The sequence below is a fragment of the Apus apus genome, chromosome 3, assembly GCF_020740795.1.
Source record: "Apus apus isolate bApuApu2 chromosome 3, bApuApu2.pri.cur, whole genome shotgun sequence".
In the NCBI taxonomy this organism is placed as follows: domain Eukaryota; kingdom Metazoa; phylum Chordata; class Aves; order Apodiformes; family Apodidae; genus Apus; species Apus apus.
The window spans coordinates 93198865-93226058 of NC_067284.1; the positions used below are offsets into that span (position 1 = coordinate 93198865).

Below are 27194 nucleotides of genomic sequence, written 5' to 3' on the forward strand. Positions count from 1 at the left end.
CACAGAGACCATACAGTAGTCTTCTACTACCTAAAGTGGGGCTACAGGAAGAGATGGGAAGGAACTTTCTACCAGGGCTTATAGCAAAAGAACAAGGGGCAATGGCTTTAAACTGGAAGAGGGTAGTATCAGGTTAGACATTCAGAAGAAATTCTTTCCTGTGAGGGGGGGGAGACACTGGAATGGGTTGCCCAGGGAAGCTGTGGATGCCCCATTCCTGAAATGTTCAAGGCCAGGTTGGATGGGGCTTTCAGCAACCTGGTCTAGTGGGAGGTGTCCCTGCCCATGCAGGAGGTAGGAACTAGATGATCTTTAAGGTGCCTTCCAACCCAAACCATTCTATGATTCTATGATTCCAGCCTGTGAATAGAGTTACCATACTGAGTCCCTTCCTTCTTTCCTCAAGTAGCTGCTTTCTTCATCAATGGCACGTATTCAACATCCTCCAGTGAGCATTAGTCCATAAAATTCCTTTGAATGTTTTGTTTTCATTTCTGTGTCCTTCTGCCCTTCCTGGACCCAGATGTGCACAGAAAACATCAGAAACTGCAAAAAAGCTCTTTCTGGTGACATTTTAAAGTCCAAACAGGATCAGGAAGGACTATCATGTGAAGTTGCCAGCCCAAAAAGAAGTGAAGATTTTGTTAACCCAGGGTGGTGATGTTTATCCAAGGTGAATTAAACCACCAAAAATGTTGACAAATGCTTCTTGCAGGTGACACTACAAGTGATTTCACCTCCAAACAAACCAAAGGACAGCGGCGCTTGTACAGTACCTGTCTGCAGCGTAGCCCAGGGTGAACGCGCCGACCAGAAATCCCAGATTGAGGATAGCCTGTGAGAGATCCAGCATCCAGGCATTGCCGCACACAAGGTTATACTGTGGGAACAAGGCAGAGGCATAAACACCCCAGGTGGGTCATTCATCATCCTCAGGGCAAAACATAGAGACTACATAGAGCTGGGTGGGAAGGATAAGGGGAAGGAAACAAGGAAGAGAAAAGGGAAGTTGCAATGTGCTTGTTCAACAGCAAGAACCGGTGGGCCAGGGAAGTGTAGCCATAACAAGCACCCTTCAAGCTATTGTGAAGACAGAGGGAGAACTCCTCCTTGCCAAAAGGATGCTGTGTTTCATACAACAGTTGTTTAGATATAGAAAGCAAATTGCTCTTTTGCAAACCAAACACAATGTTGTTGGATATGTTGCCCAGGCAAAGCCATTATTTTGTTTAGTGCAGAGTAAGAGTGCACAGTTATAGCCAATGAAAACTTCAGTTTATATAAATGGTTTAATTATTTTTCTTAGTGCCTCCTAGATAAAAGCAAAACTGCGTGGTGTCTGAGGAAACGGGAAAAAGATCTCAGATCAATTTCAGACACATTGAATACGTATTTTCTTTGTGTAGCTTTCCCAGACTTTTCTATTCCTTATACTGTACAACAATAATACCCTAAGATGACATTATATTGGTGCATATCTGAAGAATTCATTAACAGGGATGTGGAGGAGCAGGAGTGAAGAGAAGAGAGAAGTTGGGGAGAGGAATAAAGACAAAGAGACTAGGAATTAAAAATAAAATGAAACTAAAATTAAAAGTAGTTATCCGGACAGCATATAACTGGAATTTACTTCAGAGGCTCTTTGAGAGTAAAGAAATGTCAACAGCTGCCATCCAAGTTCTGCAGACCTTACAGGAGTTGGCAGGTTTCCATCCATACCTGCTGTAACCTTAGGAACAATGAGGCTTTGGGGCCACAGCTGACACCATTTACCCTTCAGAGACCATTTTGCTTTCAGGCATGAACTGCAAGAAATCCTTTCATCCCTGACTAGGTGCCCCTTCCTGAAGTACATTTGTGTCCTGGTGTCACATTTGTGCTCCCCAGTGTGTGTACAACAGCAGTGCTCAAACACTGTGCTTGGATGAGGCTGCCGCAATTTAGAGAATATTAAAACCCTCTTCTGCCACTTACAGTTCTCCAGACTGTGAAATACAGTGCTGCAAGCTTGACCTCCATATTAGCCCATTTGCCTGCTCTAATGCCCAGTGAACGTCACCTAGGCCTGGGATTTCAGATGTGCCTAAGCAGGAGACAGAGCAGACACCCAAACTTAAGATTTCACTAAGCCTGAATCTGGACCCGAGACTCTAAAGGAACACCCTTAATTTTGTATTTATGTACCTAAACAGTAAACAGTTTCCTTTAATATTCTGCATTCCATACAGGTGCTATTCACACTTAATTCTATGGGCTATTTTTCACTTTTAGAAATAAAACTCAAATGTACTATTATCACTGTCACTAAATACAGCAGATTCACTGTGATTTTACAGAAAGTCCAGGATTTGGGGCTTTTTGGGTCCTTTTGTTTTTCTTGAAGCCACAGGTCTGGAAGTTTGTGACTGAGAATTGCAGTTTCAAGCTCACACAACTGTGAAGAAAAACTTGGCTAATAACCTCATAGGTGCCCAACCTGCTAGATATCCCACTGCCACTGACTGTCATACTAAGGGATATTGCAATGCTTTCCTAAAATAGCCTGGACATGGAGCAGCACTTTCAGTCTTCAGACACTGATTAACCTCTTGCTACTTGAAACTGTGACAACCATAAAAAATAGTATCAAAAGATGCAGCTTCAGCAAGTAGAGTCTTTTAATGAGAATGGCCATTAAAAGAAGATTTTAGAAGGGAATATTGATGACAGAGATTTGGGCTCTCACAGGAGCACCGGAAGCCACCTATACAGGGCAATATAGCTTAACAGAGAGCTAAAAACTAGCTACTATAAAATACCATCTTTAAAAGTGTGCTGGTGAAGTCTACCAGAAAAGGAAATGAAAACATGAAGAGATAGGCAGAGAGGGCAAGCAGGAAGAGCAGCTTCACATGAGCTCAGGGAAACCTCTGGCTTAGCCAGAGCTGTACTCAGCTAAACATCTCACAGGACCTGTGACTGCTGTGGGTCTCCCTGTCAGGGTCCATGCCGGACATGCTGGCACTGCCATGTATGCAGCAAGGGGACCATCTGGACAGCTGTTGGACTTGTTATACTCACAGAGATGTATAAACACTGCCTGGTCAGCAGATCACTGGCACTGCTTCTCTGGCCAGTGTGGTCTGCATTTTGGGTGCAACTGATACACTCAGGTGCTGAATGTTGCTCCTCAGCTGAGCTTTTGTACCATGCAGCACCAGTTCTCCCAAGACCCTGAAGTAGAGCACAGGTTTGTCACTCTCCTTGCCTGTGTCACCACACAGCTGCACTCTTCCTGGTGGGTTTTTGGTCAAACCAGTGCCAGATTCTGCTGGGTAGGCAACAGCCCTAGTGAGAGCTCAGAGCTCCATGCCATGGGCTGCTTTACAAAATGCTCTGTTATTTCATGCCGTTTCCTACTGGTGACTTCAGAGCTGGCTGTGGGGCGCTGGCTTTTCCCAGCATTTGCAGTGATGGAGTGTGACAGAGGCCAGCTCCCTGGCTGGCCCCGGGATTAAAGGCCTGCTTCCCACCTTGCCGTGGGACAGTGCTGGCCTGCCAGCCTCAGCACACTGAACGGCTGCCATCCCGGGAAGGATCCTGCCCTTCCAGGAGCAGAAGGAAGGCTACAGAGCCAGGAAGGCAGCTCAGCTCCCCGGGTGGTGGTGGGTGGCTGTGCCGGGCAGTGCTGGAGCTGTGGCCAGGTAGGCAGCCAGCCTGCACGGAGCTGCCAGGAGGGACCAGCCCCAACGCCTGCTGCAGGGACTGGCCTTCAGGGCTTATACTTTTGATCCTTTTTCAAAGAGTATAATTATTTCTTAAATAACTTGATCCTTCTTGACTGTAAACAGGCAATAAACATGCTGTCATGGAAAAGGGCAGGAGAACGAATGCATGCCAAGAAGAGAGAGGGGAAAATACCGTGACTGGAGAGGACTCTTTCATCTGAACAGCAATTTCAGATAATTTAGGTGGCAGTTGAAACTAGCTGCTGGCTAGCAATATAGTCTGGGAAGTAGGAAAATACAGAAAAAGTCTAAGAAACTATGAGCTCTTTCTGAAGAAATTAGTGACAATAAGCTAACTGCACTCTCCTAAATTGGTCCTGCGCTTTGTTATTTTCTAAGTATTTAAATAACTTCTGGTAGAGGTAAGCATTCTCAAGCCTTTTCTGTTTGTTTGACCTAGCACCTAGCATTTAAGTCATCACCCTGCTAATGCCTTGCTTTTCATTTGCAAACATAACCTTTAGAGGGGAATGTAACCTTTAAGAGAGAATTGCACACTCTGCAGAGATCTTTTTTTGATCCAAGCTGCCTCTCAAACCCACACCACCACTTCAGCTGTGATCTGGCCTCCTTGTGCCTGATAGTTATCCCCTCATCACTTGGAGAAAGAGCATCTCATCTGTTTACCCAGGGTTCCAGCCTGTCTCCAGTTAGGCAATAGCCTTCCAGTATGACACTCCCTCAAAACAGCTCCCATGTCCCTTGCGAGCAGCCTCCACAAAAGGGAGTGGAGTGGTACCAATTCTCTGTCTCTGAATAGTCATGTCCCGAGCCATGCATGGGCTGATGTTTGCACTCCTACCACACAGGATGCTCCTCATGAGCTCACTGAGCAGGAGCACTTCCATACTAATATCCAGTGCCATCAAGGAGCAGAAGAGCTATTCTTGTTAGCAACCATCTCCCACTGTGAGTAAAATGAGATTCCATTCCCTAAAAGTACACGTTCTTCTCATAACATACAAAAAAAATCCCAGAATATAGTCTTTAAATGTCACTGACTACCTTCCTGTGGTCCCACTTAGTTTCCAAAATTGGTAACATTAAGAATAAAAATTTTAGGATTCTCTATCTGCCTAGACCACAGCTCTCTGACTTTGGTTTTCTTTGTTTTATTGCTAATAAAACAAAGTTCCAGTTTGGCAACTCCAGGGAAGAAGAGCTATAGCTCACACCAATTGAAAATAAGCTTTGAAAATATGTAAGACCAGTGGCTTGTTGCTGAGCATGACACAACCCTCAGCAAGTCAGCACCCAGCTGAGTTTTATCTTCAGAAGCATCACTTCTGTGGCTGCAACATCACACCTCTGCTGCTCCAGAAAAATTTGGAACACATTCTGGAGAAATGGATGTAGGAGTGAGTAGGGCTTACTGTCCAACTACTCTCTGTGCATTTGTAGGTGTCTCTGCCTGCAATGTCCTCATTGTGCATGTCTTTGCAAAGAAATAAACGTTTCTGCTTTCACTTGAATAAGCTCGCCCAGCATAACACAGCACAAAGGGAATGTCACCATGTCTTGTCTTCTGTCCCCTTTCCTCCATAGACTGTAAATTTAATTGTTAAAACATTTGCTGAAGTGTGGAGAGAAGGATATGGAAAAGGAAATCGTACAATCATAGAAAGGTTTGGGTTGGAAGGCACCTTAAAGATCATCGAATTCCAACCTCCTGCATGGGCAGGGACACCTCCCACTAGACTAGGTTGCTCAAAGCCCCATCCAACCTGGCCTGAACACTTGCAGGGATGAGGCAGCCACAGCTTCCCTGCGCAATCCATTCCAGTGTCTCCCCACCCTCACAGGAAAGAATTTCTTCCAAATATCTAACCTCAATTTACCCTCTTCCAGTCTAAGTCCATTGTCCCTTGTCCTCTTACTACAAGCCCTAGTAAAAAGTCTCTCCCCAGCTTTTCTGTAGGCCCCTTTAGGTACTGGAAGGCTGCTATAAGGTCTCTCTGGAGCCTTCTCTTCTCCAGGCTGAACAGCCCAAACTCTCTCAGCCTGTCTTCGTAATAGAGGTGCTCCCGCCCTCTGATCATCTTCATGGCTGTCCTCTGGGCTTGCTCCAAGATCTCCATGTCCTTCATGTGTTGGGGGCTCCAGAAATGAAAGCCTGATGGTTTTTTGCCCCTGACCTTAAGCCTATTTGTTGACCTGTATAGTGCTGGGTACACTTAAATCCTGTTAAAACCCTGCTAGCTTGCAATTATCAAGTAGGTGGTCTAGCTCATCTGGCCAGCTACAGCTAAAGGTATGTCCTCTTCCTCAACATTGTCATGCTCCTTGCCAAGCTCCTCACTGCGCAAGTGCATGTACCCAACTCAGCCCTGAACCCATCTCTGCATCCAGTGCTTTGCTCGCTTGCATGATTTCTGTCTGTTGTATGACGAAAAGCATTGTGTGCCTGAACACAGCCTTCTTCCATTTAAGGAGTTGACTAAGATGGGTTGTGCCACCCAAATTGATAAATAATCCACAACTGCACTACTTTCCTCTTAGCCTTGGCAATGAGCTGTCATCCTGAGCGGAACTGAGGTGCTGCCAAAAGAGATAGGCAGCAGGAACTAGATCATTTAGGGCATCCCCTTTTATAGTGCCCTTAACAGAGCAGGGAAAATCAGTTCCTTCCACCCCAATGACCTTGCAGTATTGGGCAGCCACACTCTCCTGATTGAGAATACATCCCTGTGATGAATGTTTTCCCATCAGATAGAGGCTTGAGCATCAACGTGAAATCCCAGTGCAGATTGACAGTAGCAGTGGTGTGGCTGGGAGAAATTACACTGGTGCAATTGCTGACCAGCAGCAGCAAACCACCTGCTCAAGATCTCCCTGGGAGAATGAAGAGGTTTTGCACTGGGCCTCTGGTTTATGAATGGGGTAATCTATTTTATAGACAGCAGTGGGACCTGGCTGAAATGGGAACAGAAGAAATGCTCATACATGACTAATGACTGGGAAACATGGGGGCTGTAGCTACTGCTTATTTCTTCATAGCCTTGGCAGAAGGCAAACATTTTCCATCATAGTTTGACATGCAGATAACCTCACAGTTACAATTCCTGGTACCTGAGAGGCCTTTATGTACCTAGCAAGTCCCAAAACACTTCACCACACCTGTCCCTAGAGAAATGCATTGCTTTAAATAATAACATGGAATTAAAATCTCCTCAAAATATAGCAACTTTGCATAGGAGTTTGGAAATACTTTGCTTCCTGTTACAATTATATTTCAAAATGATGGATAAAATCCTTTGGTCACTAAAATTACCTATAGTGATTCCTCAACCCCGTTACAACAGCATAGTGAGAGCCCCCACACACATTTTAAGTGATGTTCATTCAGGTGGCCAAACAAGGCTGGATTACTCTTCCACTCCCAGCGACAAACAGTTTAGGTCAATATTCATCATTTAAGAAAACCTGGGGAGATGCAGACCATGCCGTATGTTCCCTATTTGTTGCTGGGCAGCTCTTCATCTCTTCTGTCCTCTGGGCTGTCAAACTGCTATCTTTTACACATCCTTACTGCAACAAAACACCCTGGAAGTGCACTCAGTGGAAAGAGAAACATTACCTTTTTTTATCCTCCTTCTGTCTCAGTGCTAAGAGACTAAGCAAGGATGCAAGGATGTCTTTCTCCATGTCCTGTTTCAGGCTGAGCACCTAAGAGGACAATGGAGTCAGTGTTCATCCTGCATCCAAGGCACTGTGGCTCAAGGCCTGAAGCATAGTTTAGATCTGAAAGCTTCAGAGGTTTCTCTCCTGTGTATGGCCCATGGGACCTCTAAATCTTCTGGACTCACTGAGCCACCTAGGACAGAAGATCTGCTCTGTCCTCTTTTTCTCTTTTTTTCTCTGGCCAAAGCAAGAGGGAGGCAGGGAAACTTCACCATATCCTAAAGGGGGAAAAACAGCAGCAGTTCTAAATAAGAAAAAACAAGGCTCAAACGCTCATCCAGTACCAGATGGTGCAATGGCAGCAACAGAAACGTAGCACCACTGATGTAACCCATGTAAGGAAGTGCTCCAGCCCCTCTCATACAGATAAAGCTCAGTTAGAACTTAATAAGGAATTCAGCAATTGCTGCTCCCCCTGCTCCTCTGTCTGCTCTTTTTCCCTTTCCCTCCATTACTTATACTAATCCTACCATGACTGTGGAAATAAGACAGAGTATTGCCATGCCAATGACAATAACCACACTAGATCAGCACTTTGAGGGTGAGCTGTGTTTCTTGTCTTGGAGGAGGACAGCAAAATGACCAGCTGTGCTTTCTCCACCTGATGCTTGACTGCTGTTATCTCTCGCTCTGAGGGACTGTGAAAACTATTAGACAAACAGTATTGCTTTGCTTACGGGGTTTCTCTGCAAATGCTGACTGTTATTTTCTGAGACAGCTGGCAAGCAGAGGAGTAAAAAGATTTATTACCAGCAGGTGCAGCAAGATATGCTCAGATACCATTTGTCCACCTCAGACCTCACACTTCAGGAATAGGTTGTTGCCAGGTCTCAAAATTACATCATCTATGGCACGAAGACTTGCTGCAGACAGGGCATATTGGAATTAGTCCCTTCTGCTGAACTCCTGCCAACAAAGGCTGCTAGTAAGCCTAAAATATGCCAGCTGTGCTGTAGCTGCTCATGATACTGTAAACTTCCTTCTTCCTTTCATCCGCCACCGCAGGCCATTCAACCTGCAGAAGTGACTGTAATTCATGCACATGCCTCTAGAGTCATCACCGCTGGAAAATGTCCAAATTAAACAGCTTTGCAGACCATCACTGGCCATCCCTTTGCAGAGTGCTAGACTTTCTCTACTGGGATGAATGTACATCGTGACAAACGCCAGTAGTATTAAGGGTCAGTAACTCAGTCTTCAGCACAGTTTCCTGGGGAAAACTAGGTTTATTGACTTACATATGTCCTGGGTAAATGTGTCCCTCATAAGGCTCACCCAGCAGGAGATGGCAGGCAACATGCTTCCTGCTTCAAGTGTTACAGGGTGAAGGAGGTGACCTGGGCTCCCTTCCAGACCCCCAGGCCACAGCATGAGGCTGCAGCCCACCCTCCGAGTCTACTGCAAATTCCCCTCCCTCCCCTAGCACCCTCACTCTAACTCTTTCTCCGTCTGCTGCTCAGAACAGCAATCCTTTCTGATCCCCTCCCCTTGTGAGAGGTGCTGCTGTCACCAGCCTTCCCTCTCAAACAGTGCCAGCCACCTGCTACAACCAGCATCATTTCAGATGGCATCAGCTGGCATGAGCCAGGAATGGATTTAGCTCGGTAATTACCCCTAGCCTCCCTTTCCAAGGAAAATCTGAGAAGCCACTAGGTTCCTGTCCCGACACTGACGCATGCAGCTGCATCTTCCAGTTTCACAGGGAGTTGTGCAAGAACCGCTCAATTAAATGGGAGGAGATTGTACAGGGCCAAGGTCCTCTGTGCAGATCCACCACCTGCGACAATCATTGTGTTGGAGGGGTCACTGCCAAGTTTTATACATAGTGAAGGACTTTGCTTATATCTCAAAACCTTTACATCATCCCAGCTCTGGTTTGCTCAGCCCTAATTCAGGCACCATGGTGCTGGGCTGTGTGTGTGCAGCACCAGTAGATAACTCCTCTTCTGATCTGGATTGCACTCACAGAAAAGCCTGACCTAAAGCGGAGCACAGAGGCCCTTAGGCATGTCAATGCAGAAGTAGGGAGCTCTTCTCAGAGTCTGTTAGACATCAAACAATATTTTAAAAGGGAATCTTTAGCAGTGTTCTGTTGCCTATCACTAGATCAAGCTGACTGGCTTTGCCATGTGTTACTTTTGTGGTTATTTCTTAATTACTTTTGCTCTTCTCCTCAAATGCTGAAGGAAGAAAGCCCTGGTGTGTTCTCCCAGCACTCGGCTGCACCCCAGCACCAAGACTCACGAGTCCTGCAGTTGATGCAGCAGGCACCCCAGGTACTGCTTATGAAGCAGTGGGTTCTTTATGTCAGTCCACATTCCCCTTTTTCCTCTGCTTCCTTCTGCTTATGCTACTGTGAATGTTTTTACAGAAGATAGCTGAGTGAGCAGCCAGTGAGCAACATGCTCTGTTGTGCACAAATGAGAGCAACGAAGTCAGGTACTGCAATACCATTCATTCCACAAGTCCTCATAAATCAGTTCCTGCAGCCATATGATTTAGCTTCTTTAGGGTGCTCAGAAATTATTGCAATAATTGCCTGTGGTTTGGCTGCCAGACCTGCTCTGTAATATGACATCTGTACCCAGCGAAGGCTTTACATGCCTGCATTTGCCCTCTGCCTCCCCTGCCATGCTGCAAATCCACACCAGATATATGCTTGCCATAAGCCTGAAAGAGCTTCTTCAGTATCCTTGCTTTTTTTTCTCCTTTCTCTTTCTCCCTGAACATATGTCCTTCAGGCTGACACGTAAGTCGTCTTTTTAACTTTGTCTCCGAAGGAACTCCACTGGTAACTCAGCCAGACATAAAGTGCCTGAAATCTTAAGATAGTTGAAAGAAACTGAAACATTTCTGCACACACAGCCAAAATGAAGAATTTACGAATATACACATGAGAAAAGGCATCTTTGGTGAGCTGACTAAACAAAGCACAAATCTGTTTAAATTGAGTCATGATGTGCTAGAGCCTCAGCTGAGCAAAAGAAGACTTAAATATGAGATTTAAATTGTCTTTGCTGGACTTATAACACATTAATAAAATACCTATCTCCTTTTAATAGCTGATCTCAAAGCAACTAAGCCAGGACACACATGCCACAAACTTCCTTTTTAGGTGAAGGATCCAAAGCTTGTGGGATGTGATTTATCCATCAACTCTTGCAAAACTGGGAATAGGACAAAAGTGCTACATGTAACAGTCGAGTGCCCTATGGCTGAGGTGCACCTGGCCAACAAGAGTCCTTGTAGGAGCTGCAGGGACACTGAGAATGGGACCTGCTGCCCCAGTACACGGGACAGACAGTCCCAACTTATTGCTGCTTGCAGATTGTTACTCCCTGGTTTTCCCAATGTGGACCTGTGCACAAGCGGGGAGCACTTCCCCAAGCATTCCTTCACAATTTATCCTTCTCCTCTGCCTGGAGGGTGTCCCCAGAAGAGAGGGTAAAGGTGGAGATGGACAAGGTGTTTGCCAGAGCACATTGAACCTTTCACTCCCATTTATTGCTGCAACACAAACACTGGTTTCATTTCTGTTAGCTGTACCCAGTGGTTCAGAGCTGACGGAAAATCACAGCAGCTTGGCCAGATACACAAATTGCTGCCATAAACAGATTCTGAGCACAGTCTTACGGACACAGCTTACATGCTTTCACCTACAGCACGGCTGGAGGGGGAGTGGGGGGGAAAGGAACAATGAAAGAAAAGGAATCTCTGTATTTTTATTTTCAAGCTCTGAGGGGAAGGGCTACCACAGACTGTTCAGGTAAGAGACACCATGACCTAACTCTGCAGAGTTCCCTAGCTAGGCACCAGCCTAACCTTCCCACCACAGTCACCTGCCACCATTCACTCTGGACCCAAGCTCTGGCTCTCAGTCAGCATCTGTCCTCCTGCCCCCACCCAGCCCTGGCTGCTATTGCCAGCATGGGCAGAGATTCATCATTCCCAGGGACCAAATTTTGACACCATCTCCCTGTGTGTCACTTGCAGCCCTCCAAGCAGCCTTGATTTCAGTGATTGCACACAAAAGCCAGTTCTGAAGCTATGTTCTAGGGCCAGCCAGGTGCTCTCATTTATCTTCTCCTGAGCATAGATCTGGCTAAAGCTGCTCAGGTGCTCAGATGCTCAGGGCACAAAGCTGCTGCTTTGAAGAGTCTGAAGCTTGTGAGCAGATCCAGCAGTTCCAGCTGGACGGGGGAAGGATGGTGAATTGAAAGGTTGGGATTGGCACCAGTTTTCAGTTCAGCGTTCACTGAGGGCCTCACCTGCTGTGCCCTGCTCTGTGTTTTGGAGGGCTTGGCTCCAGTGGAAGCACCTGGTTAGAAACCACAGCAAGAGGCTTATGAGACAGGCAGAAGCCAGAGCCCACAGCTGTGCAGACACATTTTCAGATGCACCTTGATGATTTCCTAGCCAACCCCTCTAAGTACACTTGGTATTTTTCATCACTGCATTGCTGACAGTTACTGCCAGGATGACCTTAAAGTACTTCTAGTGTGCAGCCTGTGAGCTGGAGCTGGACAACAGCACATCCATGGCACGACTGCAGATTACACAGAGGGTCTCCTAGGAAAGCATCCTAAATGGTCTTTTGCAGCCTTATTAAAAAGCCACTACTTGCCAGCACTTACCACTAGCAGTAACAGCCCGTGGTTTTCTGACATTTCAGGGAAAGCTGGATGATAGCTTTGGGCAGCAATGTGTTTGTTTGTTTTTAATTTAGTAAGCACAGTAATTTCTGCTGACTTTTGTCATATCTCAGAGCAGTCTGCCACCAGTTGTTTTTTTTTCATTACTTGCAGATTTCAATGTTAAGTAGTGGAAATACAGAGAATGGAAAATATACAGTGATCAAGATCATCGAGGGGTATCGGCTACACTTGGGATTTCTACCACCAAAGTTGCTGGCTCAAAATTGAGCACCAGAAGCTTCAGCTGCAAGGACTTAACTACTTTAATCTGACATTCCTTCTGTAACAGAGCAATCTCTGAGTGAGGTGTTTGGCTTTGGACCGGCACAGCTTTCCCTAAAATTTTAGTGCTGACACTCAATCATACTCATTGTCCCAGTTTGCCTGTGACTCGGAACAAAACAAATATAAATCTAGGAAGGAAAACCAGCCATCAAAGCAATGACCCTTGTGGTGGCAGTCCCATTTTACTGCCCAGATCCTGCACTGGGACAGAAGCCTCTGATTAGAGGACGGGGTTTTTCCTTACCTCGCTGATGATGGATGAGTGGGGCTGTTTGTACACCCAGTTACCGTGGCAGGTGGTGAGCGGCAGGTTGCCCCCGCTGCGATTGCTGTAGCGGGCAAGGGGGCTGGTGCAGCTGTCAGAGGTGTCCCACACCACGTCCAGCCTCTCACACTCCCCGCTGGAGGACCTGTTCCCCAGGTGCAGAGGCAATACCGTGAAATTTTGTTCCTCTTCCAGTGTCCAGCCACATCTTTCACTCAATTCAGCTGCCCCAGGGATTCTGCACCAATAGTTGTCCGGTGCCTGCCCAAGGAAAACCACACTGGTAAACAGTGACGAAAAAGTTATGCCTGTCTGACAAAGAAGGAAAAAGACCCTCTTTTGAAATCTTCCAAATTCCCCAGCTTCCTTCAAAACCTCATCGAATGATGGCATTATGTGAGGTGGTCTGTCCACTTGCAGCAGTCCAAGAGCTGGCAGAGTTTGCTTTCACACTTCACAATGACCGCTGGCACTTCCTATAAATGTGACCGTCTCGCCTCCCCTCAATCCTCTCCTCTCATGTGCACACACAGAGGCACACGGACACAGACATGTGGGTGTGCAATGCCGGTAGCATGAGCAGCACCAAAGTGGGGCAAAGCTACAGGCAGAGACATGCAGGCAGGCTCAGGGCATGTCAAGTGGTGTGGGGCTCACAGGCAGCCGGGGAGGAGTGTGATTTAAAGCGCACAAACATATTGTAGGAGAGGAGGGGCGAGCGTTTCCTATTCACCCCGAATGTTAAACAGATTATGTAATAAACACAGTTAACTCTCTCGGGGCGGGGGAGCAGCAAACACCAGCTGCCACCACGGCTGGGATGGATTAATAGGTGCAAGGATAAAGCAGAGAGTTAGATGGGAAAGAGTGCAGAAGCTGTTGCAAAAGCAGCAGTGAGTGATGCAGCCTCTCTGCGGGATGGCAGCCGCAGAAAGAAAGTTGTTTCAAAGAGAGCTATAAAGTCTTTCCTTCAGCAAATAAAAGTGAATACTGTGGCAATGTTTAATTATTCCTCTAAAGCACTACTTCACCATCTGCACAGATTTAATTTGCAAGTCTTTTGTTTCTGTACAGTAAATAAAGCAAGGCTCACAAACTGTGCCAGTCCGAGATCCAGGAATTTTTTTAGGATGGATCTACCTGTTAAAAAAGCTTCTATATGAACTTGTTAATTTTAATTTCACATAATGTTCCAAATATTTTAAACATAAATTTTCAGTTTTCTTCCTAAAAAAATTAATAAAACCCAAGTTATTTCACTTTTCTGTTCAGCTGTTTCTTTGAGTAGGGGTTTAATTGCCTGCCCAGGGTTAAACCATGACAGTGTAAAAGGGAAGGGAGAGCCAGGACTGGGGAAGCATTTTGTGTGCACATGAGCACAACTTGTGCACATCTCCCTGGATCAAATCTGACGTGAAAGAGCAGATATTTTGCACTGTGTTCAGGAGGTCCATGGCCACTTTCTTCTCTTGCGAGGAGGACCACAGGGACAGCATCTATCAAAGATATCTCCTACAGACCCTTGTCTCTGATTACCCACAGCTTTGACCATGGGTGTCTATCGTTTTAGAGTGAAGCGCAATTCCTAAAACAGTTAGATCCAGACCAAGGAAGGCTTTGATTACTATACAGACTATATATCTGGCGTGGACTTTATAACAGACATGAAGACTGGTGCTGCTATTTGAGCTTGGCAAAGATGCACATTGCTAGGTAGATGTGCTGCTGTGCTTGCATGAAAAAGTGCAGTTTCCAGCAACCAGGGAGATCATCTCTACAAGGACTGCCACAAAGACAAACAAATGGAGACAGAGCCTGATGCTCAGCCTGTGTGCTGCTCTCACAGCTCTGCTTGAGGGTATATTAAGCCTCCACTGTTTCTCAAGCTTTACCCCAATTCAAAAATATTGGGTTTATCCCTGTTGGGTATTACCTCAATTCTGACTCATGAGGGTTAGTCCTCTGTAAGCCATGTACCAATGTACCTGTGCTCAGCATTTTAACTGTTTCTGAAACCCACTGGTGCAATTAGTGCAGCCACCTCATAGCTAGTTAGTGGAGCTAGACCAGATTCGGCAAAGATTCACTCAATAAAATCAGTTCAACTGTCTGGCATAGATGATGCCAAAGTGATCTTGGTTCCTCAGTGTCCACCCATATTTCATTTTCTCTGTCCAAAAATGGCTTATCAATATATACCAACATACCAATGTGCTACAAGATGCCAGTTTGGGAAAGAAATCTAAAATATCCCAGTACAGATGAATGAGAGTGTGCATTAGTGCATTTATTCTACAGCAAGCAATTCCCAGGGTCCCTGCAGCGTTCCTGGAACTTCAGCTCCAGATGCTATGAGAACTGAACACATCTAAGGATGGGAAGACCAGGGGTTTGTATAAAAATCTGCAACTGTAACCTCTTGAAAGAATGTCTTTAAATCTTTGAGGACAAATCTGAGGGGGTCAAGCCAGCAATTTAAACATTTTGTCCTACACATACAGTAAAAAAGTATGGTCTTTGATACTGGGAAAGAAGTAACGGAAGAAAGAGCCAGGGAAGATGTTGACTGATGAAGAAGACAGAAACAGTAAAAATAGATGCAGAGAGTGAACAGAAAGAGGGAGGGGAAAGAGTGGGTAGGCAGCAACCCAGGGAAAGAGCAGAGGCAGAAGTGGTGATGAAAGGGAAGCAGAAAAGAAAGAGATAGAAGTACAACTAAATTGCAAACATGAGCATCTTTGGTTGGAGCTCTGTTTACAAGCCCAAATGTCACAGCTATTTTAGAAACAGAATGAAAACTATGTAGTCTAGAGGGGAAGGCACAGACAATCCCTGTACACTCATGGCATTATGCTACCATTTACTGATGCCTGGGTGACAGCATGAGACATTTGGGTCACTAGCTATTTTGACTGAATCCTGCAAAGTTACACCTTTTTTGTAACACCCTGGATAACCTTTGCCAGTGTTTCAGACAAACACTTAAAAACCTCAAAGTCCTTATTTGGGACATTATAACTGATAGGACAGTGACATCAGTCAGTTTGCAGACATCTGAGGGCACCGTCCTATATAACAATACTGCCTCCGTGACAAAGTTGTGCAGAAAACCATGACCTAGGTTTTGATCTCCTACAGACACATGCCTCTTGTTAAATAAAGAATACAGGATATATAAAGGAGAGCCTAGGAACAAGCTTGTGCATCAATCATCCACCCTGCCTGTTTTCTCACTGCTTGATGCAGCTTCACATTGCACTAAATATTTATCCCCTGGACAAATCTGCTATAGACAAGACAGCACTAAGCAGAAGGGGTGCAGACCAGTCAGCATTATAACCTCCCAGGGCCAGGAAACTGTGTACACCAGACTTCATCTCTCCATGCCAGGAGAAGGGGCAGGGATCACAGCCCTGCATTTGGAGATCTGTACCTCCACTCACTGGTGACCCCATGGCAGAGACTGCCTCAAAGAATCAGGCACTGCTCAAAGTACATTGTGCAATGTCAAAGCTTGGTTCACAGCAGAAGATGGCAGGGCCCTTTGTCATTATGCATCACTCACTTCACCTGTCACACACGTTCCAGCTGCATCCTGTGTGTTTGGCTCTCCCATGCAAAAACCATTGCTCTTCCAAGCTGGAGTGCAGAAGCCTGACACCAGCCCCAGAAATACTGCGTACTCATAGGGCTCACAGCGTTACTACAGATCTCGTTGTGAAGCCAGGATGAAAAGGATATAGGAGCTCAGTTTTGGAGATCAAATAAATAGTGGATTTTTTAAGATCAGAGTGAGACGTCTCACTGGGTAATTACAGATGTTTACACTTCTCTCTCCCACACATAGTACAATAACATTCCAAGTCAGGACACTAAATTACATGCAGCTTTTTCTCTGACAGTTCTTGTGGTTTTATTCTTGCTGCTGTTGGGTTTTTTCCCTTCATTTTATTAATCTTTCTTCTCCCTCCTCTCACTCACTTTCATATTTTTATTTCCCCTTCTTTTCTTGCAGATTTCCTTTTTTTTTCTTTCTAAAAGGTGGCAACTCTACTCAATGGAGTGTGTCCTTTCCTGGGCCTCCAGATCAACTTAGTGAGCTGCAGGCTAACTTTGAGATATGGGAAAAGTCAATTACAATCAACAGGGTTTCCACCTTTTGGCAATCCATGAAAGTAACACACAATGCATTATACTCCACTCCCTCAGTATTTCCATGGCCTCTAGGCTATTTTTAACATCTTGGTTCCACCAGCAAATATAAATAAATGTAGTTCTAGGAGCTGTAGAGTACAACAATCAGGAGGATCTGTACTCATCACTAGGACAGCAGCTGAAACAGCAATAGGAAAATGGGGACATGGGGGAGTGAAGGGAAAATCCAAACAAGAAAGAAAAAAAACAGAGAATGAAAGGAAAAGCAAAAACAGCAGCAAAAAGGCTTCCATTTCTCTCCTCACAGAAGAGGAGGGGAAAAAAACCCAAACCAGAACAGTAGTAACTACACCTGAGACAAGTAAGCTCCATCAGTTTGAGTGCATGTAGGCAAAAAAGTTGTGGCGGGGAAGGAAACCATCCTCCACCCACAGCCTGTGCTCGTTCTCACACTGTAACCTTTTCTCTTTCTCTCTCAGTGCAGAGGATGGGGACGCACGTGGTGTTAAGGTGCTTGCAGCCCCTGGGGGCTCCCACAGGCTAATTCTCACAGCACCTGGCAGGAAGAGCTCCTTGCTGCTGCCCTCCTGCCCCACACCTCTCCTTGCACAGGCTCCTTCTGGGTGAAAAGCATCCTCTGCCACAAGGCAAATGGGATCTTGGTGGCTCTGTCTTTTCTGACCCAAACCCAGTGCTGTTTCACCACTGTCACACTTGCACATTGTTCCTCTTTGCCTGTTGAAGAAGATAAGGTGCCACACATCTGGGTGCCCACGGATAGTCTGCATCTGTTCCCCACTGACTTTAATCCTACTTATGGAAAGGAGCAGAAACCTGTGGCTTTCCAAGCACAACTGGGAACACCTGCTCATCAGGATTTCAGCTCAGTATCTGAGACAGGCTGTAGAATCGAAAGGGCTCATCAGCTTCTCCAAGGCCAGCTAAAGGAAAAACAGCCAGAGGAAAAGGAGTTCCTACACATAGATTTTATTTTTTTTTTAGTCCATATGTGGCTTCCCTCATCCTTTTCCTCTTCACCCGGTCACTCTGGAGGTCATCAGAAAGACTGCACGGGGCTCTGCCTTCCTGTGGAGATAAATATGCTGTAATCCCACAGCAAGTTTGTCAGGACCCTTACTAATCACATAGAATAACTGAGCATTTCAGCCATGAGATAAGACAAGTTCACCAAAGGCTAATTTATGCAATGGAAGGAACAATGAAATATCTAGAGATGGTATAAAGGCCTAATAAAATGAAAATGTTCCCCCATGTTATCAGACAGCTGTGAATCACAAGCTTGCTTTCTCTCTCAGCTGCACCTGCCTCAGGGGGTTTTGTTCGTGGTTTCTCATGGCTGCACATCCCTCCCGTGAGACTGTTTCCACCAAGTCTGTAAGCAAACATTTCTAAACACTAAGAAAAGGGCATTGTGTGAAAGCTTCCAGCCCCATTTTGTGAGAAGAAAGGTGAAAGGTTTAAACCATACCAAGGGTGATGTCAGTGCAATGACAACTTCTAGACGTTTCACTCACTAGCTGTCTGCTTCTCTATCTGTTTCTTAAGTGGAACTTTCATTAAAAACAACAAACACCAAAGCCAACCAATCAATCAACCAAAAACTACATTAAAAATAGCACACAAATGCTTTGCAGAGTTTCTAACATCGGTCTTTTTTATATGCTTTCATATAATTTCTCAGTTTGCTGGTATATAAAATATTCTCCAACAAGCCTTTTTTTTTTTTCTTGACCTTTCTACTGCATAATTTTTCTTGCTGAGAACACTCAGGAACGTAGAATACCACTAAGATGGTCAGTGTAACAAAAATGCTATGATTCCTACATATGAGAAGAAGGTAATAGAGCAATTCTCCTAGATCACCACTGTCCATCTTACGGACAGCTTTGGGTAGAAGCAGCATGACTTGTTATAGAAAACAATCCAGGTTCAAAACACCCCATGAGCCTAAATATCTAGCTGATTAAACACCACATGGGACAATCAATATACATTTCATATTTATGTGAAAAATTATTTAGTCTCAGCAAATTCTTGTTTCTGGCTTTCCAAGATACTTTTTTAATTTTTTTATTTTTTTTTTATTTTTTTTTTTTACTGCACTGAGAAAGGACTGGGAAGCAGGTCTGGGAAAAAAGCTGCAGGAACAGGGTAAATTCTGAGCCATAGCAGAGACCCAGCACATTGCAAATGCACCAGCAACAGTTCAAGTCATCCTGGAAGCATGGATGGGAACTAGTAATTCCTCAGTGCCTTTCTCTAATCTCCCTGTAGTGTTTTTGGAAACCCTTAGTGGTAACAATCTATTTATAGTTTACTCTGCTTTTGTAGTTTATCTCTGCAATAACATTGTGTCCTTTGTCCTAACTGCACAATACCACCTCAAAGGAATTATTTACAGCTGGGTTTTCACCTCATGCTTGATTAGCATGCTTTATTAACAGGAAGAGGGACCAGGCCACTTTTGTCAGGCCACTTAGCTGGGCATACATGCTCGTTTGTCATGATTGAGCACCTAGCACACTACTCAAATGGGCATTTTTGGATATACAGACCTACCACAGCACACCTCCATTGCTCTGTACTTTCAGTTATTTTAATGTTGTTTTGTTTTTAAATATGAGTACATTAATAACACTCAGGATTTGTTATATTTTGTTATATTTTCTTATATTTGTTGTATTTTCCCTTCCCTAGTAGATGTTCCTGAGTGTATTTAAGAAAAAAATACAAAGATAGAAATATCTGATGTGGAGACACAAAGCAAGAATGATTCAACGAACATTCAAAAATCAAGGAATTGTTTACTTTGGTCTGAGATCCCAAAATCCTGGGCAGCCAGATGAGCTGAAAGAAAGGACAGTTAAAGTGCTGAGTGCTTCTGAAAAGGCTGCACCACACATAACTGTTTTCCATGAAGCAACTCTGCAGTAACTGGATGGAAAGTCTGGCATCTCCACCTTGGAAAGCTCAACCAGACAAAATGCATGTGGCAGAGAGAGTGCCTGAGATGGTTCTTGTATTTCTAGGATGAGCTTTCAGCCATCAAGGTCTACAGATGGAATCTTACATTAACAGAGGACCCTAAGTAAAGCGAGTGCTGTGATCAGGCAACTCAGACAGGTACACCCTGGCAGTGTCACCATGATGCAAGATATGGCAGCAAGTAGAAAGCCCTGGGTACCAGTAACTGGAAGGCATTGTCTGCGAAAGACTGATCTTCCTGAGGCTGCTCCCAGCCTCAACAGAAGTTGTGCAACCCTTGACTCAGTAGCCATGCAGTAGCCAAGAGCTGGGGCTACTGAACGATGACAGGGCATCATCAACCACAGACAAGGTATGGGACAACAGCTTCCCCCTCAGCTCCATGCAGGCCAGCTGCTGTAGAATAGGGAACTGGGGAGGTCTTGGAAAGCCTAGGGTAGTGCCATTGGCTGCCCTGGTGAGTGATATTTCCCAGTGGGTAGGCCCACCACCAGTTTGCTGAGGCAGCCAGTACTTTGTGTCCCACCTGTCTGCTCGTCCATGCTGAAATTAGGACACAGGGAATGAATCAGTTTCAATGAACAAGCAGTTACTGAACTAATTTCCAGCTCCTTGAAACTTAGATTTAGGAGACTAATTCAAAGATGAGCTCTATGAAAAGGTTACTCAGAGGAGTTCATATAGTATTTTTACACACACACATAGTTCATATGGTATTTTTAGCAAAATAATAGCTGAAGAAAAGCAAAAGGGATTTACTTTGGGTTTGTTTAATAAATGAAAACAGCAACGTTACCATATCATTTCCATATATGCATCAGCACAGCTGCTGGCAATGTCCTTACCCCTCAAATAACTGCCCTCCTCCAGCACTGTGTACAATAATAACAGCCAAGAAAACGTTTATGCTCCTGTACAGTGAGCAGGCACAAGCATGGACCTCATCCTCTTCTCATCTCCAGCAGGGCTGCAGGCCTCATTGCCTTCCCAACGTGGCAAGAGTCAGTGGAGCCCATCCCAGACCTGCTGCCCATCTGGCACATGCTGACAGAGCAAGGGTGCAAGGTGAAGCATGTGTAAGAGTGGTTTGTGTACCCAAGGAAGGCTGTCTGTCACAAACTTCATGAATTGCAGGTCCTGGCTTTAATCTTCCCAACCCTCATCCCAGTTTTCTGGGAGCTTAAAGGCATCTTCATGAACCTCCATCCTCTTCACAATCATTTTCCAAAGGGATGACTGACAATTTTCAACCAGATAGGAGAGGCTTGGCAGAAATAACATGGGAAAAACTCTCTTTTCCTCTCTTCCTTCCTTTCAGTAATATGATTAAAATGTCAGTTTTATTCTAAAGCACCAGGAATATCTCATCCACATTTTTCCTGGTAACAGCTTTTGCTCAGAGGACTAGAACTAGCTAAGCAATATGTCAGCTTTCAGGAAGGAAACCTCTTGTTTATCTTCTGAAGTCTATGGTCTTCCCAGCCAATCCTTTGTTCATTTTTCTGTGTTCAGGGAATTTTCTCCCTTGGTTTTCCCATCATATCCCTCATTGTTCTTATTTTGTCCTGCTTCACCTCAGTTTTCCCTTCTTGGAGAATGAACCTTTCAGGCAAGACCAGTTTTCTTGTGGACAAATCGCTATGTACAATGAGAGAAATCCCTCCCCCAGTTACTCTCCTGTTCCATAAAGCCATCAATCCAGGGGGCAACAATGGCCTTATGACCTACTTAAGGAGGCCTAGGACCTTGCAACCACAGTCTCAGCTGTGATCCTTGTTAGTTCACACTGTGCCAAAATTTGCTAAAGATTCATTGACTCAGGCCATGGCCAGACTTCTGTGTGTAGAAGCTGCAGAATTTTTTGCCAGGAGGCAATTAATTAAGAAGGATATCTTAAAGAGGCAATAGGCATAAACCGAAACATAGGTTGTTCCCTCTGAACATCAGGAAACACTTTCTTACTGAGAGGGTGATCAAGAGCCTGCACAGAGAGGCTGTGGAATCTGCATCCTTGGGAATATTCAAAGCCATCTGGACATGTTCTGGGTAACCTGTTCTAGGTGGCCCTGCTTGAGCATGGAGGGTTGAACCAGATGACCTTCAGAGGCGCCTTCCAACCTCAACCAGTCTGTGATGATTCCACATTTGGTTTTACACTAACTGTGTCGTGCTGACACCAGCTGTGGTAGACTAACCTGCAGACACCTGCAGGCTGTCATGGCCAGCTTGCTCTGCTGAGGCAGGCAGGCAAAAGGCCAACCCTGACCGGTACCGACACAAACAGAATAACCGCATGAGGAATTATAAGAGAACAACATGAAGAAAGGCAGAAAAGAGAAGTATTAAGTATATGATGAAAGGAAAGCAGTAGCTTAAAGGAATTGCTGACACAGGTACAAAATATGGAGGCTACGCTGTATACTGTCATACCAAAGATACCAGATACCACTGCAAAACCAGTAAATCTGGGACAGGGAGTTAAAAGCAAGTGGGCAGTATGTTTGTGAGAGGATAGGGATAGTAATGGGAAAGAGCTGGGGAGGAGAATGGTGTTGTCTGCTGCTGGTTTGCTCTGGTGCAGGCTGGCTGGCTCCACTCACCTTCACCAGGTTTCCTCAGCTTCTTCTTGTCCCAGACTGGCATTTGCTGCTGCCTCTACCTCACTCCCCATCTGCAGGCAGGTTTCACCAATGCTTTGCTGAGAGCAGAGAGCAGCTTGTGGAGCAATGATCTGTTCAAAGCACCATGAACCCATGTGAGCTGTGCAAACGGAAAATTGTGCAAAGCAGGCACAGACGGAAAGGAGAGGGAACAGCTTAGCTGACACAATGATAGCACAGGGCCAGGTCCCCGTGGCAGAGCTGTTGAGCTCCTCTGGTGGCCCCACAGATCTGCTGGCCCTGAAGAGACATGGAGGAGCTTGGACCAGTCAAGGGACAGGGGAGAAACAGTTTATTTCCTCTCCAAAGAGCTGGAAAGGAGAAAGGTTTCCTGGTGGGCTAAGGGCGGGATACATCCTTGTCCCTAGGTCTTCTCTGGGAACAGCTCAGCAGGCAGCTCTGGGTTGTCAGCATTGTGGTGCCGAGTTGTAACTTGTAGGTACCAAAAGTCTGTCTTCAGAAAGCCATGAGCATCCATGGGGTCTCTCCAGCACTGTCACTGCAGGCAGTACTTCAGAAGTTGACTTTCTGTGCATTGAAAAATGACATCAGAGGGGCAGCAGGGAAGCTTCTGTCACAGGTAGCACCCACCATCTTACTGTCTGCTGCTGTGGTGTCTATGAAAGGGTGGCTGAGGTCAGGTGCACAGCTGATGCTCTCCTAGTGGAACTCGATTCCTCTTTACCACTCTTTTTTGTCAGAGGAATGGTCTAACGCTCTATGTGTGTCTATACATGAGTGTGTGTGCACACAAGCCTTTGGCCAAGGCTCACTGAGGTTCAGTGGTGCCACTCCATTGGTGGCAGCTGGTGGTGGCAGCAGGCAGTGACCAGGCTGGGTTGTGACAAGGCTGCGCCCAAGGGGCAGCCAAGGTGACCATCTGTGTGCGGATGCCTGATGCAAGATGATGCCTGAGGCAAAAGTCCCTGGCTAGAAAAACTTGACCATGAGGAGTGTTTGCAGAAGAAGCAGGAATGCATGGCACTGATCTTGAGTGGTGACACAATATATGGGCAGTGTGACCCCAGGATCAGGGAGCAAAATGAGGATATGCAAGGATGGTCAGAAAGCCCTGCAAGGGCTCCTGTGCACAGGGGCATCAGCCCAGCTGGCACCGGCTCACCAGCAAAACCTTCACCACATCACACTTGGAACTCAAAGTGAGCTGCGAGAGCAAGAGCAGGGGGTTGCATCACCAAGTGTCACTGCTGTGTTGTGGGTACTTCCTGGGCTCAGGCTTCTAGCAGGTGCCATGTCATGGAAGCACAGAGATCTCATCTCCAGGAAGGGACCAAAAGAGGTCGCAGGAGTAAGGGGAAGCACAACTGCTCAACCGGTGGCTGTCACCCTCAGGCACAGATTGGCAATGCTGACAAATCAGCATCATTGGCTATTAATGTGGAATCAATACTGCCAGCACCTCCAGAGGGCACTCACAAGGACACGGTGTTCCCACATCTTCCCACTCAGCCTGCATCACTGATCACTGCTGTTGCCTGCTTAGAAACACTTGGCTCATTTATTTGGAGATTCTGAAACTTTTCAGATGTTTGTCACCTTCTCATTTGCTGTGCAGCAGTTTTATTTAGCAGATCTAGAGGCTATTTTTATTTCATAGAGTTCACTGGGCCTGGAAACCCCAAGAAGTTAAAAAAAAGTTCTTGCATGTTATTGTCTGACTCACTTAAGAGCTTTTTTCTTAACATTTGCCCCCTGTAATTATCTAAGAGCACACACAAGTGTTACAGGATGTTCTTTATAAGATCAGAGTTTGGGAGTCTGTAGTGTACTTCTTCCTGGTTTGGTAACTATCAGATTTGCTCTGAATTGGGCATGGCTTTGTGGTCTGTTGGCAGCGGAGAGCAGCCTAACAGGGCACCTGTGTGTAAACCACCATAGAGTACATCTGCCCTGGGACCAGCCTGGAAAGGAGTCTCTTTTGAGGTCTACATTACCAGTCAGACCCACCCTGCCCAAACTCATTGAAGCAGAAGCTCTCCTGCTGGTTATGCTCCTTGTTAGCTGTATTTCTATCTGCTAATCTCCTTGTGCCTGTGGAGTTCAAGAAAATAATGTTTCTCAAGAAGTGAAGCCACACATATTGCAGACACCAGACATACCTGATGCACAGGAGTGTCCATGCACTACCAGGAGCAGGGGCAGGCACAGGGGCTCTGGTCAGTGTGGCTTCTGGTGCTGGGCAAAAATGACGCAAAACACTGAGCTGGCATAAATGTGCCTAACTGATCATAGTTTGTCCAGAAAGTATTGAAGAGACCTTCTAGCAATATCTGTGTTGGCTGAAGTTCACCACTGTATGCTGGTTTGGGTATCATCTGTCATCCTGGGACTGGCCTTGAAACTGATGCAAAAGCATAAAGTTTGCATAGACCTCATGTCATGTGCACTAATTCAACAGAAACGTGTGTTTGCCTCCAGGCGATTCAGGTCAGCTTTGTGTGCTGTGTGACATGGGAACCAGCACTGGTGTCACTGGTGTGGGACAACTCTGCTGCAGGTCACAGTGGAAACATACCCTGAAGACAGGTGGAAAAACTGAGATCACCGCATCCTCTGCTGTAACTGAGGGGCAGATGCAGTTAAACATTAACATTGCTTTCAGATAGCTACGGCCTGGCCCCTTAACGTATGTAATTGCACTCACTTTATCACATGTATGACTAAGTATAGTCGCTCACCAGGATGGTCCCCATAAGTATGACTAACCACCCTGCCCACCAACTTTGTTTCTTAGGGATTCATAGAGATATATTTAAGGATTATTTAGTCTCACAATTTCCTGATACACTTACAGGCCACTTACTCTTGTATTTATGGGAACAGCCCAATAATTCAGAAGTTATTTGGAACGTCTTGTTCTGAATGGACATCTTGCCCCATAGGAGTCAGGACATACATTTTACAATGTCACTCAGTCCAAAATACCTCCCTGGAGAAGAAGCCTGTGCACTGGAAAACCATGTTGCTAGATCTGCAGCCTCAGTCTTGGGAAAGCAGAGTGGGACCAGTGCTGTTTGCATGGCTGTCCATGCAGGTCGGAGGCAGCTGTTTGTCCATTACCTGCTGAGTAACACAAGACCCTCCCTGCACACCCACCACCCCTACGTACACACCCACAGAGACACACTGCTGTTCCCGTACTTGAAGTTGTGGCTCTTTCTGTGAATGCTTCCTGTACTTTGTCCTTGTTTTTATCTTTATTTGACTTAGAGACTAAGCTTCCGCAGTCACCTAATTAACATGATTGGCTTGGCACCTTATCTTCAGTCCACCGAGAAGGGCTCCTTCACAGGGAGCTTCCCTGCCTTCATTTAGCCAAATCCTCCCAACTCAAGAGTGGACCCGCACCAGCCTGACAGTTCTCCTGTGCTGGATTTATGGTTTATCTGTACAAAGTGCCAAGTCTAATGATCTCGTTGCACCCACTCCCTAAACTATAAAGTGACTAGGCTTTCCCATGGCTATTTCATTTCAAAAGCTGCGTGTTCAAGAGATGACTAACCCTACTCAAGGGTAATACCGTGGTCTCACTGAAGCACGTGGGAAAGTTCTTCTCACCTGCCACTGCCCCAAACAGGGTATCTGCTGGTGGCCATCACTTCTCGTTACTTCTTCCACTACCAATATCCACTTACTGTCTCATTTCTTACACTAGAGGCAGTTACCAAGGCACCTACTGCTGTGGGGAAGGGAGCACTGAAGCCTGCTGGGCAACACAGTAGGACAATTTGCCACTGTGGGGGAAGACTCAACCAGAAAACATCAGTCTCTCTTTCTTAAGTCCTGTGGTATATGTTGGGCTTCAACCTTGCCTGCTAGGCATCTTCCTTGACCTTTAATCTGACGTCCTTTACTTCTCTGATCAGCTTCTCTTAGTCTAGCTAGTCCCACAGAAAATTCATCAGTCCTGGGGATAAAGTGAGGCAGGGCTCTCTGCATTCATGACGGGTCTGTAGTTTTCAACTCCAATTCTCTACCAAATGCCATCTGCTTGTCCACAAATGCTTGTCTGTTTGTTCTTTTTGTATTTAAACTACTGATGCCTTCTTTCCACTGCTCCTTGGCAGGTTTCTTTATCCTTGCAAACCCTGAGAGACTGTGTTTGCATTATTTCACTTGTTGCTGCAACAGAATTTGTGACATCAGTATGTTTCACCACCTCCCAGAAGTGTAACAGATGCTCAAATGTTCATAAAACCAAATTACAGATAAAAAATTAAAAAAAAAAAACTACAACACAAGCTAAGATATTGAAATAAAATTTAAGAGCAAGAACTCTGAGCTTCTCTGGGGCAGAAGACTTAAAAGTACCTGCCATGACAAGTAGTGTTGGATAACTCCTCTTCTACAGGGGCAGCACCTCACTTGCCCATGTACAGTGTCAGAGGTCACAGACCTGAGCACTGAAGCTCACAAACAAATGTGCCATTTCTCAGCTACAAAAGGGCTGTTTTTACAAATAGTTTGAACAGAAGCAATAGCTTTATCCCCAGCTGAGCAGAAAGCTCTTTTAGAAGCATAAATATCAGGGCTAAGAACAATTGTGCAAACAAACCCTGACAAACTGCATCACAGCTGTGTGCATATGATACTTAAGTCCCCGAAGATTCAGTCTTGCAGAATATATTTGGATCCCTTTTACATCCAGAAATATATGCTC

At 45.5% G+C, this 27194-nt stretch overlaps 1 protein-coding gene across 3 annotated transcripts in view; it reads right to left on the minus strand.

The window, feature by feature from the left end:
• Positions 1–13347, minus strand: part of SLC22A3 (solute carrier family 22 member 3) — a 28055-nt gene extending 14708 nt beyond the window's left edge. For all 3 annotated transcript variants that reach the window (XM_051616006.1, XM_051616004.1, XM_051616003.1), the window contains exons 1-2: positions 12672–13347; positions 777–880 (exon numbers count right to left, since the gene is read on the minus strand). In XM_051616006.1, coding sequence (XP_051471966.1) covers positions 777–880; positions 12672–13085 — 518 coding nt within the window. In that variant the 5' untranslated portion in view covers positions 13086–13347. The remainder of the gene's footprint in view (positions 1–776; positions 881–12671) is intronic.
• Between the last annotated feature and the right edge of the window lie 13847 nt (positions 13348–27194).